Source organism: Trachemys scripta, chromosome 4, assembly GCF_013100865.1.
Source record: "Trachemys scripta elegans isolate TJP31775 chromosome 4, CAS_Tse_1.0, whole genome shotgun sequence".
Taxonomy (NCBI): domain Eukaryota; kingdom Metazoa; phylum Chordata; order Testudines; family Emydidae; genus Trachemys; species Trachemys scripta.
In genome coordinates this window covers 27,677,358-27,694,182 of record NC_048301.1, presented here as the reverse complement: position 1 = coordinate 27,694,182, position 16,825 = coordinate 27,677,358, and the positions used below count along the sequence as shown (strand labels likewise).

Here is a 16,825-nt window from a genome sequence, read left to right as displayed (position 1 = left end):
TCAGCCTGACTATCTCAGACTGGGAGAGCTCAAGATCCAGAAAAAGCCATTCCTTATTCAAGGAGCTCAATGAGAAATTCCAGATACAGGAGTAGTTGAAGGGAGGGGCTCTAACTCTAGCTTCCAATATAAAACTAATCACCATCTTGACTACACAGAGACTAGTAGCTCTCTAGATTAGCCAGCTACATGGTATAAGAGTTATCACCTACTGGTCTCGTAGTAGGCAAGAGCTGGAGATTTCTATTTAGCATAGAGCACAAACACCAATCCGGCCCTAGAGAGGTTTGCGTCTGCTGAATACCAGACTCAAAAATTCCATCCAACGTCTTCTGCAGAGACCACACAAGCACTCAAAATGTCCTTGTCATTGCTTACACGGTAGGGCTCTGTGCTTTAGAAAGCAGAAAAATTACTGATATGCAGCATATTATACCTGACACCATTTAGAGTCAGAATCTATGGATGGTTTAGTTACTCTGATGTTTCTTGTTCTTCAAAACCAAACATTCAGAAGCCCCATAACCATACCTTCTGTTTGCTGGTTTTGGAACTCATGGTCTTCTTTGGTAACTAGCATGCTGCAATTCTTCTGTATGCCTCTCCTGAACTCCTCCCCAAAAGAAAACACCCCACTGTAATTTATTTTAGTGGGCCAGGTGTAGAAAGACATCTTGTTAAGAATGAATGCAAAGAAGCCTGTAAAAACCTTTTAATGCTCAGGAGAGTCTAAAAACAGGACTAGACAAAGAATTATAGGAAACATTTGATATTTAGATCTTTTTCACTATTGTTTTTATTAGCATCGAATTTAGAATTATCATTTATACTGTAGCAACACCTAGTAGCTTTAGCCAAATCATACTGTTATTGTGCGAGCACTATACATTTCTCATAAAAGCCAGTATAGATCATTCTTATTTAAGTTTCAGGGAACATAATGGAAAACAGATAGAGAAATAATTCCATTGATGGGTTCTAGATGCCACTCAAGCCACTTCAGCTGGTCACTCCAATACCAGAAGTTAATCAAAATGAAGTTTAAATGGAGTTTCCTAATCTCACTTGTGCTCTGGAATACAAGAATTGATGCTAGCCTTTAACTACTAGTGACAGTTGTGTGATGAGTTGCAGAAAGCGTTTGTATTCTTTCAATAAAAAAAGGAAATAGGCAAGTGAGTGACTACAGTTAATCTTAGCATATTTCACAAGTGTTTACTAATAGTCCTTTTATTTATCCAGCGATTACGTATAGCTAGTTTTGTATCTCATGAAACCAACATGAGTTACACAAGGGTCAGTTGTGTGGTATTGACTAACGTATTATGTAGCATGAGCAATGTCAACAGTACAAGAACTATAGAGTTTAAGTATTTCACTGAAGTATGCTACAAATCAAGTCAGAAACTACGTGCCCATTATAATAGGCAATCCAATTCAGATTACAAGAACAAATTAGAGGGATTTGTATAAACTCTGCAACTTCACTTAAATGTTACTGATTTTTATCATATATTACATGTCTTCATAATGGGATGAGATTGGCTTCCCCAGCAGGAACATCTGCAACATTAGGGGTGCATAAGATGTCCTTAAAATTCCCATTGAAGCCACATTCAGATTTCTTCAGAGCAGGTGATTTGAATCACTAACCTGGCAAATAAATAGAAAGGTTTATTAATGAGTTTGAATTTTAGAAGATTACAATTGAATAAAAAATTACAACCAACAGCGATGACTAGTTATAGTGAAATGGTTAACAGACTTATTAGCAAGGATCTCTTCTGCCATTAATTGATATCTATTTTATGGAATAGACACATGCATAGGATAATACAGTTTATACTACACAGACAAACGATCTTGTTTGGTTCCAAATTTATTCAGGTTCCTGCACATAAATCCAAATATACATTTTGTAAGGACAGGTTTGAAGGAACCAACTGAAAGTTTATAGCAGTTTTTAGTGTTCAGCAAAAAATCGGTATTTGCTAAACAATATCAGACTGCAAAGTTACTCTTACTGTTGGTAGATGGATAATGACATGGAATAAGTCATTATCTCCGTGGCAACAGAATTAGGATTGTTGAAGGAATATTGCACATGGTTCTGCTATTACTCTTACAGGCATGCCTCGGCTTCCTCAGACAGATGCTCTCTCTGCAAGCCTGGTAAGCCCCGAGTACAAACAACCCAGGGCAGCTCCAAGACCACAGACATGTCATACGAAACTCAGAAAATCCTGGGCAAAGTTTTCAAGAGTGACGTAAACACGATGGAGCCAACAGTCAATAGAATCTAGGCACCTAAGTGCCCACATCATTTATAAAAGCAGGGACTTAAACACCTAAATCACTTCAGTGACTTTAAAATTTTACCCTTCAGCTTTTAACTACTAGAGAAAGAGGGTGGCCAAATAGCAAATGTGAAAAATCAGGATGGGGATAATAGGAACCCATACAAGAAAAAGACCCAAAAATCAGAACTGTCCCTATAACATCGGGACATCTGGTCACCCTAGCACCGTGCATCCCTTCACCAGGCACCAACCAGGTTACCACAACTCCCCCCCCCCCCCAGCCTTGAATATCACCCTCTCCTACAGAAGCCCTGCTCACAGGTATCGGCTAGGTCTTGATAGCGACCAGCGGGAAGGTGGTTAGAAGCTCTTCCCGCGCCGCTTTGCTCCGTCACACACCACAGCGGCAGACGGAGCCTAGTCTCAGCGAAGCCGGCCCCGCTGGCTCTGCCGGAGGGTCTCTAGGGCCCTCGGGGAAGCGCGATGTTACCGAGCCTGATGGGACACCCGGCCTCGTGGCAGCCGGACACGCCTGGGAGACAGTGACCAACCCGCTTCCCCACTAGGCCTCGGCCGTCATGCGCGGCGCGGCCCGCCCAGACCTGCTCGCTAGAGCCACAGGCACCCGAGCGCCCCGCGGGGCGAACCGACCCCGGACAGGGCGCGGCACCACCCAGCGAGGCTCTAAGCCCAGAGAAGCCGCTCGGGGATCGCGGTCAGCGCCGGCGGCCGCAACCAGATTCCCCCACCCCCGCCGCAGACACCGCGAGCCGCACCACGCTGTACCTCCGAGATGCCCCGCCACACCGGAAGCGGAAACAGCTAAAGGTTACCCGCGCCGGCGCCACCTCCTTTCTGTAGCGGCACCCTGACTAGCCTCACCCTACGCGGCTAGTGCAGCCAATAGTAACGCAGAAGGGGCTGGATTAATAATTCAGTGGGAGGGCCCATCCGGATGTGCGGCGTATTATTGGTTGCCCGGGTCGATTGACACATTTTTATATCCACTCAAGGCCTGCCATATGATCCCAGGCTCTGCCTATAGGGAGGAAGCACCTTGAACTGGTGGATGGGCCCGAAAAAGTCTCTGATGCACTCTATTGGCAACAGATGTGGATTGACAGATATTTGTGCCTATCTGTGGGGGAGGCTATCCGTGACGTTTTGCCGCTTCTACCAATGGGAGGAGGAACGGACTGGAGGTGGATCGGCGTGCCTATGTCTCTGGGTGTAAGAAGCTGTCGCTAGGCAAGGCAGCGATGAGCGGTTCTTTGTGCTGGCTGCGCGCGGCCTCGCTGCTGCGTGGTGCCCCGCTGCGATGGGGCGCGCGGCCCCTCAGCCAGGCCGCGGCCGGGGACGGCTCGTCCCCTGGCGGCGGTGAGGGTGGCGGAGGGTCGCGGGAGTCGGTAGAGCGGCTGGTGCGGGCGCACCCCGTGGTCGTGTTCATGAAGGGCAACCCGGCCCAGCCTCTGTGCGGCTTCAGCAACGCCGTGGTGCAGATCCTGCGCCTGCACGGGGTGCAGGACTTCCAGGCGTACGACGTGCTGCAGGACCCCGACCTCCGGCAAGGTTAGCGCCCGGTTAGCCTTAGGAGGCCGTGGGAAGCCAGACACCCCCCCCACACACACACACGCTGGAGGGAAGACAGAAACCTTCCACGTACACACCCAGAAGGGGACCCAGTAGGGGTAGGCAACTTATGGCACTCGTGCCGAAGGCGGCACTTGAGCTGATTTTTGTGGTACTCACACTGCCAGGGTCCTGGCCACCTGTCTGGGGGGTTCTGCATTTTAATTTATTTTTAAATGAAGCTTCATAAACATTTTAAAAACCTTATTTACTTTACATACAACAATACTTTAGTTATATATTATAGACTTACCGAAAGAGACCTTCTAAAAATGTTAAAATGTATTACCGGCACGCGAAACCTTAAATTAGAGTGAATAAATGAAGACTCAGCATAGCACTTCTGAAAGGTTGTTGACCCCTGTGGGGTTTGCTTTTCTCCAGGAGTGCACCAGCAGCTCTCACTGACTTTAATGGAGTTATAGGTGCTCACCAGTTCTGAAAAACCGGGTCTGAAGTGCTTGCTATGAGAGAGAAAGTCACAAGGGGATGTTATCCTGTTGTGAGCTGGCATCCCTCTTTGTCACTCCGCAATGGCCCGAGTTGTAGCCCATCTCGGGAGTAGCTCAGATTATCAATTGTAGAGGAAGGGTGATATTGGGACTTGGAGTATAGAGACCTGGGTTTTTTGTTCATGACTGCTGTAGATGTGTGGTTTTCTGCTGCAGTTATCAGTAGGGCCTAAGGAAGTTAAGTAACCAAATCCTATTGACTTTCAGAATCCTTTGAAAATCTATCTCCATGGCACATCTGTAAGGCAGAAGTAAAATTTATCTGCGTACTTCACTTAGGCAATGTAATCTTAATGTTTCTAAAACACTTGAACCTCTTCAGTTGGAATGTGCACAAAGCAGTATAGATATCAGCTCAGCTGTACGTTGTATTGCCTGAAAGCATCGTCCTGGCATAACTTCATCCTACAGTGAAATTTTGTAGTCTCTGAAAGTCATCCCAGAACCCATTAACAGTTTGGTTCACCATGTTTCAAATTGGGATGATCCCTGAGAGTCACAAGTGTGTTCACGGGTTAAAAGGTGAGGCCCACAGAGAGGACAAGCTGTGGCATGATTCTTTATCTTGGTCTGAGCAGCCAATCCATGTGGCTTGTTTTCTTTGCAGATTGCATCATTTTTCTTTTTTGAAAGAAAGAGTCTCAATTCACCTAGACCCGTGCTCACTGTTACAGGTAATGGTGCCAGTACCATATATTAAGGGAAAATGGAGACTATAAACAAATTTTGCCATTTACACACTTAAACTTATTTATTATGGGCTTTTTAAAATACACTATGTTTCAGGTATTCTAGTTATGCCAGTAACAATGGAATACAAGAATATTTTTGTCTATTGACTCAAAGCTATAAAATTGCTGAATAAGCTTCAGTAGGAAAATAATTTGTCAAAATCATCACCATCAGCTTGCTAGAACACTGTTTTTTATATGCTTGACTGGAGCAACAGAAAGCTGTGAAGGAATATGTTGGCTCAGACAAGATAGGCAAGGCTCATTATCTTCATCCTACTGAATTCAAATCTTAATTTGAGTTACATTACATTATGTGCTCTGTTCTGTTTATGCAAATTATGTGCAGTCCTCCAAACTCTGACACACTTCCAGTGTGGTCTCTAGGTTTCGTGAAATTTGGGTCAGAGGTGGCACAGTTCAGAAGTTATGACTGAATGACATCTCCTTTTGGTTCTCAACTCTTTACAACTTGACAGTTGCTTTGCAGCTCTCCTGATCTTAAACAGCCATTGACACTTCATCACAATAGTTTTGGAAAATATTTTGTTTAGAGACCATTCTATTTTGGTTTGTATTTTCCTCCCCACCATTTGAGTATTATTATTAGGAATGGTAAGCATTTATACGGATAACAAAGATGGATGATAATACTTAGTCCTGCCTGGAGTGCAGAGGACTGGACTAAAGTCCTCCCAAGGTCCCTTCCAGTCCTATGATTCTATGGTAGTTATATGATAGTTATAGTAGTAAACCTGAAAAAAAAAATCAGCCTAAATGTTCATGTTTCAGAATCTGCTAATGGACAGAAATTTCCCCTGAGACTAGGTTATTCTATAAGTATATTTTATGGGGATTCTTGCATCTTCTATTAGAGCATTTGGTAGTGACTGCCGAGAGAGAGAGAGAGAGAGAGAATACCAAAACTGAATACTTTTTAAGCCACTAGTTTGATCCCTTATGTGGCATCTCCTTCCCTCTCTTGTCACTAGAATCTTATCCGCTCCTAAAACTTTTCATTTGAAAATCTTGGTTTCTGTTTTACAGCAGGTTGATATCTTAAAGAATTGGGATTTCAGTTGTTGGAAGCGAAGCAGAAGCCACTGATGAACTATGAAAATTGTGTGTGTGGGGGGAAGTACATAAGAAATAATCCTTCCCGTACTTTAATTTTTGTGATATTTTTTGTGACTACCAGATTTCTTGCCACCCCCAGAATACAGTGGTTCTTGGACTGTCATCTTTGGAGTGGCCGTTCACATACTGCTTCTTGACCTTGTTGAGATGCTAAATTGCATTAAGAGGCAACTAAATGTGTTATTATAACAATACTTTTTCTTATTGTAGTTGCCTCGGGAATGTTGTGAGGTTATCAGGAAAATTATTAATGGAATGTGAAATCGCCCAATATACGATCTGTCTTAAGGTGTGATGGACACTGAAAAAGTCTGAGAACTCCTACCACAGTACATCAGTTTACAGTGTATCAGCATCGACTGCTCAGGACTTTCCCTTCTTTTGATAAAGTATAAAATATGCCTTCCCAGGCCCCAATAACATGCACAAGAAATATTCAGGGAACACTCTGCTATCCCGAGCAACCTAGAAGCTAGCTTATGTGAAAGCATTTGTGCCTGTTTTACTGGAACTCCATTTCTAGAAGGTTGCTAGTCTGATCACATGAAACTTCTTTCTGCTTGCTTCCCTTTTGGACATGCCTAGCTTAGTGCTAAGGTTTTATGGGGTTACTTTAGTATAGTGATTGTGAAGTGGGATATTTTTGCTTTGAAAGCAGACTTGCAGGTGTAGGGCATTGGCAATGCTTACTATGAACACTTTACAGCACGTTTGTTTGTTTTTGGTAGGATAGGAATGTAATACTTTATATTTAGATCCATCAAGTGGATGATTTCTTTCTCTGCACCCCCATTTTCCCCTTTACTTCTTGCATTTGGGCCTCTGCCGTCTTCTTTTCATTTAGCTTTTAGTTGAAAGGGTTATATCTGGTCTTCATTGTTTTTTTTTCAAATTGCTTGTCAGTTTCATGACTTAACTGTAGTGAGATGTCTTGGTTAAAGTAAAATATTAATACCAAAAGGTCTTTTACATTATATTCAAACTATCTTATTTTAGTTATTGGTAAACTTGAGATTTTAGGATCATGCTTTCTGGAAGTCTTTATTAAACTTCAAAAGATAAAAATGTTGTAGCTCTTTCCATTTCTGAAGTAAAATGATTTGTGAATCTTACGATTTAATAGAATGAATTGGTAAGTAAAAAATAGCATGCAGCTGGGTTTCTTTCATGAACCTTGAACAGGTCAGTAGTTCATTGTGTAATGATCCACAGAGTGAGTTTATTTAAGCTCTGGGATTGGACCATAGGTATGCAGCATTGAAAACAATATTATGACATTTTATTTGTTTTCCCCTTTTGTAATTGGAGAAGTTGGTGCACTATACACCTAGGGGAGAATGTTGATACGTTCTTAATATTTACACTTAAGGACATGTTCAACATTCATTTCTCAGGTAGTGTTCTCATTGTTTTCAGTGGGAATTTTGCCCAAGGAAGGGAATAAATAGGGAATGCTGAAAGAAAACTGACAGTAGGGAGTAAGGAGGGACACCAGACTTTAGGGGATGGAACTGCAAATATGAGAGAGAGAAGAATTATTTTGTTAGACACTTTCATCTGTAGTGAAAATAAAACATATCCTAGGTAAAGGGGCTATTTATAGTTAAAATGGTACTTTAAAATGCTTTGCTGTGACTGTTTAAAATGTAAGCATATTAAAATGTTAGCCATAACAAATCTCACGATGCAGTTTCTAAAGAATTAGTGTTGATGGGATTAGCTTTCTGTATCTGCGTTGTCTGTGTTGTCTGTGTAAACCATAATCTCTCACATGATTGCAACTCAAATATTTCCTTTTCAATATATATTTCAGTATGGAAGTGAGTAAGGAGAATTGGTTAATCTGATTAGAAATCAGAAAACAAAGCACTTATTGAGGTAGAAATTCGTTTATTATAGCAGCTAAATGAGTAAATGGTTTGGATAGGTCATGTTCTTTCAAGTGGAGAAAACAGTCTAAGATTGTTTAGCTTGATACAGTATCATCTGGGAGGCACCTTTAACAGCCATTAGGAATTTTCCATAATGTACACTTTAGATAGCACTGTTCTATTGTCAAAGTCAAATTTGTAGTAATCATGAAACACAACAGGTCCTATAATTTTTAAAGAACTTTTAAGGCACAGATAAATCATAGAATTTAGGTGGAAAAGACTTAATTTGACTCCATTGTTTGACTGCAATTTGCAGAACATAGTCTCTTGCATATGGATATATCTGCTATTAAGTTGGTACCTTAATTTATTATTGCCGTTAAAGAATTGTGTTTTAGAAAATACATTTTTACATTTCTGTAAGATGGGAAAACTTAATCTCTCCATGTTGTGTACTACTTGGTCTTAATATTTTTCAGTCAATATTTTGTTACCCTGCACTGGGGGGGGCACATCAGCTTAGAGCAGTGGTTTTCAAACTGGGGTACCTGAGTTCTTGTCAGGGAGTATTCAAGGGAAAATCCTGTAATGGCGGACAACGCATTTTATTTAGTAACACTTGGCAATCTAATCATTGGTATATTATGATCGTATCTCAGATGGGGGCGATACAATAGACTACATTATTTGGAAAAGGGTACACAGCCTACAAAGTTTGAAAACCACAGACTTAGAGCATGGTCTGGGATCCTAATTAATGACTGACTAGAGATGAGCATGCAGTGATATGGTTCTTTGCACTTTAAAGTTAAGAAAGTGAACTGTTAGGTTTGCAGCGTTTGGTACGATGTTAAAGTTACAAACTGCATGTATAAACTCTTTCAACATCTGTAATAATTCTTCCTTATCTTCCTGAGATCCTTTAACTACAACTAGCATCAACAAGTAATAATGCTTGGCATAAGGGTATTCTGTTGTGAAAATTTTTGACGGGTCTTATTTAACCTTTTATGTATATAATTTAAAAAATTGTTTAGTCTACATGGCTTTTCATAAGTGTTAATTGTAGCAGACTACATATTTATTTCTTAACTTGTGATGCTAAGCACATTTTCATAGTGTGTCTTAGGTGCATGTTACATCTTGTGCCCCTCCCATGAATTTCAGCATCTGCCAGTAAAAGATAAAGCACTGAGAAATTCAAGGACTGTTAGAGGACAAGTTGTCTAGCAAATGAATTTGCAGTAGCAAATAGTGCTGTATAAAGGCAGTAAGAATGTATTCCCTACAAGGAGTTTTAATAATCCCACAGAGGATATTGTAATTAAATTCCCCATACAAACAGTACTGGACACTGATTTAAAGGGCTCCTGTTTCTTTAGTTGGCCAAATAAGTCACTTTAGTACAGTGGTTCATTTTATGGTAAAAATGAGAAAGTAAGGAATTTTTCAGTAATAGTGTGCTGTGACTTTTTTTTTATTTTTATTTTTATGTCTGATTTTTGTAAGCAAGTCATTTTTAAGTGAAGTGAAACTTGGGGTACTCAAGACAAATCAGACTCCTGAAAGAGTTACAGTCATCTGGAAAGGTTGAGAGCCACTGCTTTAGTAATCTTCTCTCATCCCCAGGAAGCAAGCATGATGCTTGCACAGCTCCTGTTTAAGAGTCACAGTTGGAATTGAACTCCAGTCTCAAATTTCTAGCTCTAGGTGGGAACCAAAACAAAAAAAAAGTTTAGTAGAATGTGGTTAATTCTGATGGCTCTTCTGCAATAAACAGGACCCACAGCCTCAAACAGAAGGAACGGAGAGTATTAAAATCTACATGCTGCTGAAGCAATGCCTCTTACTTTTAATGAATTCCAGTATAGTTGAAAACAATAGATTTAACCTTTTTTTAATTTATTTTCTGGTACAGGAATTAAAAACTACTCCAACTGGCCTACCATCCCTCAAGTATATCTTAACGGTGAATTTGTTGGTGGCTGTGACATACTCCTCCAGATGCATCAGAATGGAGACCTAGTGGAAGAGCTTAAGAAGTTAGGAATCCGCTCTGCACTTTTGGATGCAGAAAAAGACCAAGACAAAAAATAAAACAAGCAAGATATTTCATTTTAAAAGATGGGACTATAATAAACAAAACCTTTGACAATAACTTATTACCAGAAAAGCCTTATATGTTATCTCAAAGGAGGCATCTTTTTGAACTGACACTAACGTTTGTTTGTCAGTAAACAAATGGTAGCTCATGGTACAGGTTATTTGGTATTTTGGTTTAAGGATATTCTGTTGTGAAAATTTGATTATAACCATTGCACTGTAATTCAAATGTCTGTGGAGCTGAAGTAAACAAGCAGCCTACTTCTACGTGTGTCAATTCTTCTTGCCTGAGGCAGGAGTAAGTGAAAGATTGTAGAATATTATTGTTATGGCTCATCTGTGTATATCACTTGGCAAATGCTTTGATATATAAACCTATGTAGATAGTGTTTGTAGCTTTTTTGCTTCTCTTGAAAACACTATCAAATAACTGCTGTCATTCTGTGTGAACACTTGAAGATAGGACTTCTTGGGAACCTGTAAACTTGTGTATTTATGTTACCTGCAAATATGTTTCTAACAAATTGGAGGAAAACAGTCACATGAGTAATCTATGAAATACACCTTTATTCCTACAGCTATAAATAAATACATTAGTAAAAACAAATGATACATTGGTCATTATTGCTTTGTTTCCCAAACTGTAGGTTGTAACTACTGATGGCTTTTGGGAGACTACTGGGAGTTGTGACTAAAAGGTTTTAAAGTAATTTTCTATTGTACCTCTGCCAAAAATGGCCTCGGTTTCTACACTTTGTGAAATTTAAGTCTCTGTTATCAGTGCTCAGATGTGGAAGTTCTATAATTCTTCCTTATGGAGAGTGGAATAACTTGAAAACCATTAATATAATCTTATACTACTTGTCAGCAGCTACACTCTTTAGCTTTACGCTGACAAATATTCATTCCTATTTGACTGCTGTGCGACAAAGAGTGTTTTCAAATATGAAGTAAACAAATTAACTGTTTCTTCTAGGTACCAGTACAGAAGAGCAAGGGAGGAGATCTACCGGGTAGATGGCAGAATTGTTTGCTGGATTGTCTCTGTTTTCTGTGAAGTGTCAAACACCGGTGTTTCTACAAATAAAAAAGGTCATATAGTATATCTGAAAAAAAAAATAGCAAATTAAAGTTAGTAGTCCCTCAAGAACTACTGCTATTTAGTTTTATGAGTAAAAGCAGCATTTGTCCATGGATTGAGCAAATGATCTGAAAAATAATTATCCTTTGATCGTATGATTGTCTACATTATTTTGATTTAACAAAGTTTCTAATGAATTTGATTATTTTTGTTTTGAATATTATTATTATTGAGCATTCTTTCACTGTGTGATTAACAGAAAATGTGCTTTTTTTTTTTTTTTTTTTTTTTTAATTAATAAAATTCTGAAGGGTGGGGAGACTTCAGGGCTATAACTTTGCAAATTAGGAATGAGCAAAATGAGAGGTCTGGAGTATAGGAGTCCATTTCAAATCTCTTCTGTCTAGGTGCTTCTTTGAGAGATAGTTCAAGTGCAGAAATCATGAAAGTTAGCGAATTCTTCAATGAATACTATTATATTTTACAATAACCTGACTAAATATGTCTAATTCCATTAAGGAAGTAATGAGGAAAATATCAATATGAAATACAATATTTATATCACCTGCTTACAGTGTATTGTGAATTTTTAAATTGTACTTTGGGCTAGGTACCTGTGGTGGCTTCTCTTACTAAGTAAACAAGTGATTATGATGTTAAATGTTCATAGTGGATATTTGAATCAGTTTTTTGAGTACACTAAAGCATGCCTATTTTCAGATGCTCTTTCAGATCCTCAGGTCTGTTCTTAATACCCTCAGGATGTAAAACTGTAACACTCCTTGGTCAATATCTCTAAGTGGGTATGGAACTAAAAGTGAGATTTAAGATCGAGCAAGACAAATGTAGCAATGAGTATGTACTGTGTATAAACACCCTTAGTTTTGTCTCCATAGCATCCCCTTTGGTTATTTTATTACAGTACAAAATAAACTAGACTTAAGAGCAGCTATTTGCAAATGTCAGTCATGTATAATTATAGGTGGGTGAAGTCTCAGTTTGTGTACCACATTGTATTCATGAAGTGCACCCTGCTAATTTTAAACACTTGAACGTCAGTTCTGTGTACTTCAGTCTTAACTTCCTTACTCTAATATTATACATCCAAAAATAGCTTTGTGTACATAAAGCCTTTACATACTATCTTGTTTTCAAAATGAAATACTCTTAAATTCTGTTTTTACTCCCTCCTTTTCCTTTGGGAGATGTAAGTAGTTTTCACCATCACATCTAACACCCAAGCTCACGATACTATTTTTCATTCATCCTCACTTTGCTCCTCAACTGTTGCCCAACCTAATTGTTTGAAAAATACTCCACGTTACCTAACCTGCTGAGGAAAATATTTATTCAAACAAATAAACCTCAGAGCAGCTCTATAACTCAAGTATATAATACCTCTGTCTTATTGCTAGAGTTTCTCTTTTCACGTTGATTAGAGGTGTTGATCTTACTGCTTACATAGTACGTGAGTATACCAGGGGAGGCCAAACTTACTGACCTTCGAGCTGCATACAACATTCTTCAGAAGCTCGAGAGGTGGGGCACCCCTGTTGGGGCGCAGGGTTTCAGCCCTGTGGGAGGTCCCTGATGGGGCTTGCTGCTTCAGCCCTGCTCCTGTTGAAGCAGCGAGCCCTGGCAGGTGTTCCCCACAAGGCTGAAAACCTGAAACCTCACCCCTCCCTACTGGAGAGAAACCCCTACCCCTCCACCCTGCTGCAAGGCAGAGGTCCTAAGCTCTCTGCCCCACCCTCTCTCCCCCTCCCAATCTGGTAGGTGGAGAATGGAAGGGGAGGGAGGCTCAACGAGCCACACTTTAATTGTAAAAGAGTCGCATGTGGCTCATAATCCACAATTTGGCCACCCCGGAGTATACTGTTGCTGACAAACTTCAGCAGCACACTGGTTTTCTCTGACTCTTCCTTCTTCCATTCCATAGAATTTTAGCTTTTATTATTGAATGGCACCTTTCTATAGTATGTGATAGATTTTAAGCAGGCTTTACTGGATAATTCAGTCAGTTACCTGATCTGAGTGTGTTTGAGCAAGTTAGTGAATGAGTAAGAAGTCAGATGAATAAAATAAACAGGGTCAAGGTCACCAGTATATCTTGCTGCCAAAAGTGGGAATAGAAATTGAGAGTTTTAGATCTGTCACATATCCTCACCCCCTTCCAGCACTGTTCCTTTTAGTCCACAAGTGTGTCTATATGGTAAGACTGCAACACACTACTGCTGTAGTGCTAATGCAAGTGTTGTGGGAATGAGAGAATCTAGTCACAGCATTGTAGGGCACCTGACTTTAGCTGTACATATATGTTGACTAGCACTGGTCCCATTACAGATCCATGGGGCCCCCACCATTTACTGCTCTCCAGTGTGAAAGCTGACCATTTATTGCATTTATGTCTCCCTTAGCTCCTCCAGTTCAGCAACTCTGGTCTCCAAAGCTCAATTCTTTGTCTCTGAGGGGCATGCACTACATGCCCCCATATGCCACCTGCCCACAAGGCAGGTAATCATACATGCTGTCGTTCGTGCAAAAAAACTGGATAGCCCCCACTCTGCTGCTGGACAGCCTGCATTATTTTTGGGAGGTGTGGGGGTTATGTTTGTTTCTTTGTGGGAGGGGTGGCTGTTTATTGGCCTAAGTTTAGATCTTGGGCTGATCAATGCTCTCCCTTCAGCATGTTTATTATGGAGAGCAAACACTGTGACTCAAGTTAAGATGAACTTAATAGATGTAGAAGGAGTAGCCTCGGGCCAAGGCTTCTGAGATAGAGGCTTATGTCTTTATCCTAGACCAGAGGTGGGCAAACTACAGCCTGCGGGCCACATGCGGCCCGCAGGACCGTCCTGCCCAGCCCCCAAGCTTTTGGTCTGGGAGGCTAGCCCCCGGCCCCTCCCCTACTGTCTTCCCGCAGCCTCAGCTCGCCCCACTGCCGGTGCAATGCTCTGGGCGGCACAGCTGCAGAGCCCGGCCTGACCCGGTGCTCTGTGCTGCGTGGTGGTGGCGGCTGTGGGCTGCCAGCCACCGATGCTCCAGGCAGCGCGGTAAGGGGACACGGGGTGTGGGGGGTTGGATAGAGGGCAGGGGAGTTTGGGGGATGGTCAGGGGGCAGAGATGTGGATAGGAGTCAAGGGGGGGAACAGGGAGTTGAAGGGGGCAGGGGACCCGGGGGTGGGGTTGGATGGGACAGATACAATTTACAAACCCTGATGCTATACTGCCTTTTTTGCTGCATGCTCAGCTGAAGCCTGCTTTAAAATGCTCAAGCAAACGGGTTGCCTTGCAGGGTGGCTTAAAGGAACTCTAGTCCCTGAGAGCCTAGTGTCCAATTTTTATGTATGTCACTTACGTTATATGATCATCTAGCACTGCCATCTCTTAGATGGTCTTCATATTAGGGCTCTAGTTAACTGATATAACTTCTAAAGCATCTCTCCTTGCAGGGGTGGCTCTAGCTTTTTTGCCGCCCCAAGCACGGCAGGTAGGCTGCCTTCGGTGGCATGCCTGCAGGAGGTCCCCGGTCCCGCGGATTCAGCGGCATGCCTGCAGGAGGTCCGCCAGTCCCACGGCTTCAGTGTACCCGCCGCCAAATCCGCCGGACCGGCGGACCTCCTGCAGGCAAGCCGCCGAAGGCGGCCTGACTGCCACCCTCACAGGGACTGGCAGGGCGACCCCTGTGGCTTGCCGCCCCAGGCACGTGCTTGGAGCGCTGGTGCTTGGAGCTGCCGCTGTCTCCTTGGCATATCTGTTAGGGAAAACTCAAGACTTTTTGTACACATTAAATGGGACATAACTAAATTGAGTTTACTTCACTCCTTTCAGCTATTTTGGGGCAAGTGTGTGTGGAAACTCTTATTTCAGATTAAGACATTTTTAAATTGACAAGTTAAATTGAAATAGGGCACTTTTAATATGAAATAAGAATGTTCACACAGAGACTTGCACCAAAATAAATATTTGAATTAAAAGATATTGTGGTTCTACTTTGTATGTTCTAGTTTATGTAGACATGTCCTTACTTCTAGGACAGGTTCTGGAGAAGCTGGTGAAAACCCTGGCAAAGATCCACTTCTCCAGTCTCTCATACTAAAGAAATCCAAAGCAAAATTATTTTCTCCCCTCCTGATTTGTTCCCATTCTGGATAAAGAGATTCTGAATCATAAACCTTACTCTGTCTTACAGCTTCTCAAAACAAACCCAGTCTAGTTCCATTGGAGCTAAGCGCATGCAGGGTAGACTGTAATTCCATCAAAAGATCAATACCTTGGTAACTGGAGGTGGGGGAGAAGAAGAAAGCTACAATACTTTGCATGGCTGTGGGCTTAATTTATGGACTGGTGACCCATAGGTACATTAACAATAAATTATTCATTTGTAAGTTTACTTCTTGATAATCAGAAATAAGAGGTGGTTACAGAGATTCCAAATCCACCAATGCAAAATTAGGCCCTCGTTCCTGTACTAATCTCTCAAGAAGGGTTAGTACCTAATTCAATATGTTTTTAGTCTCAAAAGTGACCTAAATGTTTCAGTAGCTCCTGGATCTGAAAGAAGTAAATAAATTCCTCAGCCTGTCTTCCTTACAAATTGAGATCTGAAAATCTGTCCAGTAGGTAAATTGATACTTTTCACATGTTACATAAACCTTTTCTTCAAAGCTTACAGGATTTTACCAAACAAATAATTAAACTTCACAAAATCTGTGTGAAGTAGGTCAGTATAATAATCACTTTGCGGAAGGACAAATTGAGGTACAGAGAGGTGATGTGCCAGCCATCACATTCTGAGTTATCAGCAGAGCTGGGAACAGAATCTAGGTATCTATTCTCTGTTGTCTGTTCTAATCGCTAGACAACACTTGCTTTTATCCAGTAGAAAAGTTTCAGGATACGTTGAAATATTTTTGTTTTAAAATTTTATCATCACATGAAAAAAATAGGTTTCAGAGTAACAGCCGTGTTAGTCTGTATCCGCAAAAAGAAGAACAGGAGTACTTGTGGCACCTTAGAGACTAACAAATTTATTAGAGCATAAGCTTTCGTGGACTACAGCCCACTTCTTCGGATGCATATAGAATGGAACATATATTGTATAAAAAATACAGATTTTAGACAGTACATATCAACCAAAGACTACAGGCAGAATAGCAGCAAAGAGTCCTGTGGCACCTTATAGACTAACAGATGTATTGGAGCATGAGCTTTCGTGGGTGAACACCCACTTCGTCAGCTGCATGTGAAGAAGTGGGTATTCACCCACGAAAGCTCATGCTCCTATACGTCTGTTAGTCTATAAGGTGCCACAGGACTCTTTGCTGCTATTCTGCCTGTAGTCTTTGGTTGATATGTACTGTCTAAAATCTGTATTTTTTATACAATATATGTTCCATTCTATATGCATCCGAAGAAGTGGGCTGTAGTCCACGAAAGCTTATGCTCTAATAAATTT

At 41.2% G+C, this 16,825-nt stretch overlaps 1 protein-coding gene, 1 long non-coding RNA gene and 1 other non-coding gene across 4 annotated transcripts; 1 reads left to right on the top strand and 2 right to left on the bottom strand.

The window, feature by feature from the left end:
- Window positions 1–700: 700 nt before the first annotated feature.
- Window positions 701–3,181, bottom strand: LOC117876743. 2 transcript variants are annotated; one of them, XR_004645536.1, is made up of 2 exons: window positions 3,087–3,181; window positions 701–1,653 (listed from the first exon to the last, which is right to left on the bottom strand). It is a non-coding gene; the product is annotated as an uncharacterized LOC117876743 (long non-coding RNA). The 2 variants fall into 2 exon arrangements; XR_004645535.1 differs by lacking the exon at window positions 3,087–3,181 and adding an exon at window positions 2,620–3,079.
- Window positions 1,950–2,220, bottom strand: LOC117877505. Its single transcript, XR_004645730.1, has one exon.
- Window positions 3,182–3,470: 289 nt separating the features above from the next.
- Window positions 3,471–10,893, top strand: GLRX5 (glutaredoxin 5). Its single transcript, XM_034769070.1, has 2 exons — window positions 3,471–3,869; window positions 10,102–10,893. The coding sequence occupies exons 1-2, from the start codon at window positions 3,560–3,562 to the stop codon at window positions 10,278–10,280; spliced, it is 489 nt and encodes a 162-aa protein (XP_034624961.1). The 5' UTR covers window positions 3,471–3,559; the 3' UTR covers window positions 10,281–10,893.
- Window positions 10,894–16,825: the final 5,932 nt, after the last annotated feature.

Excerpts from the sequence above, each read along its gene's own strand:
- GLRX5 (XM_034769070.1), top strand. The coding sequence starts at position 3,560 with ATGAGCGGTTCTTTGTGCTGGCTGCGCGCGGCCTCGCTGCTGCGTGGT. Across the intron at positions 3,870-10,101 it reads GGACCCCGACCTCCGGCAAG|GAATTAAAAACTACTCCAAC; the intron begins GTTAGCGCCCGG and ends TTTCTGGTACAG.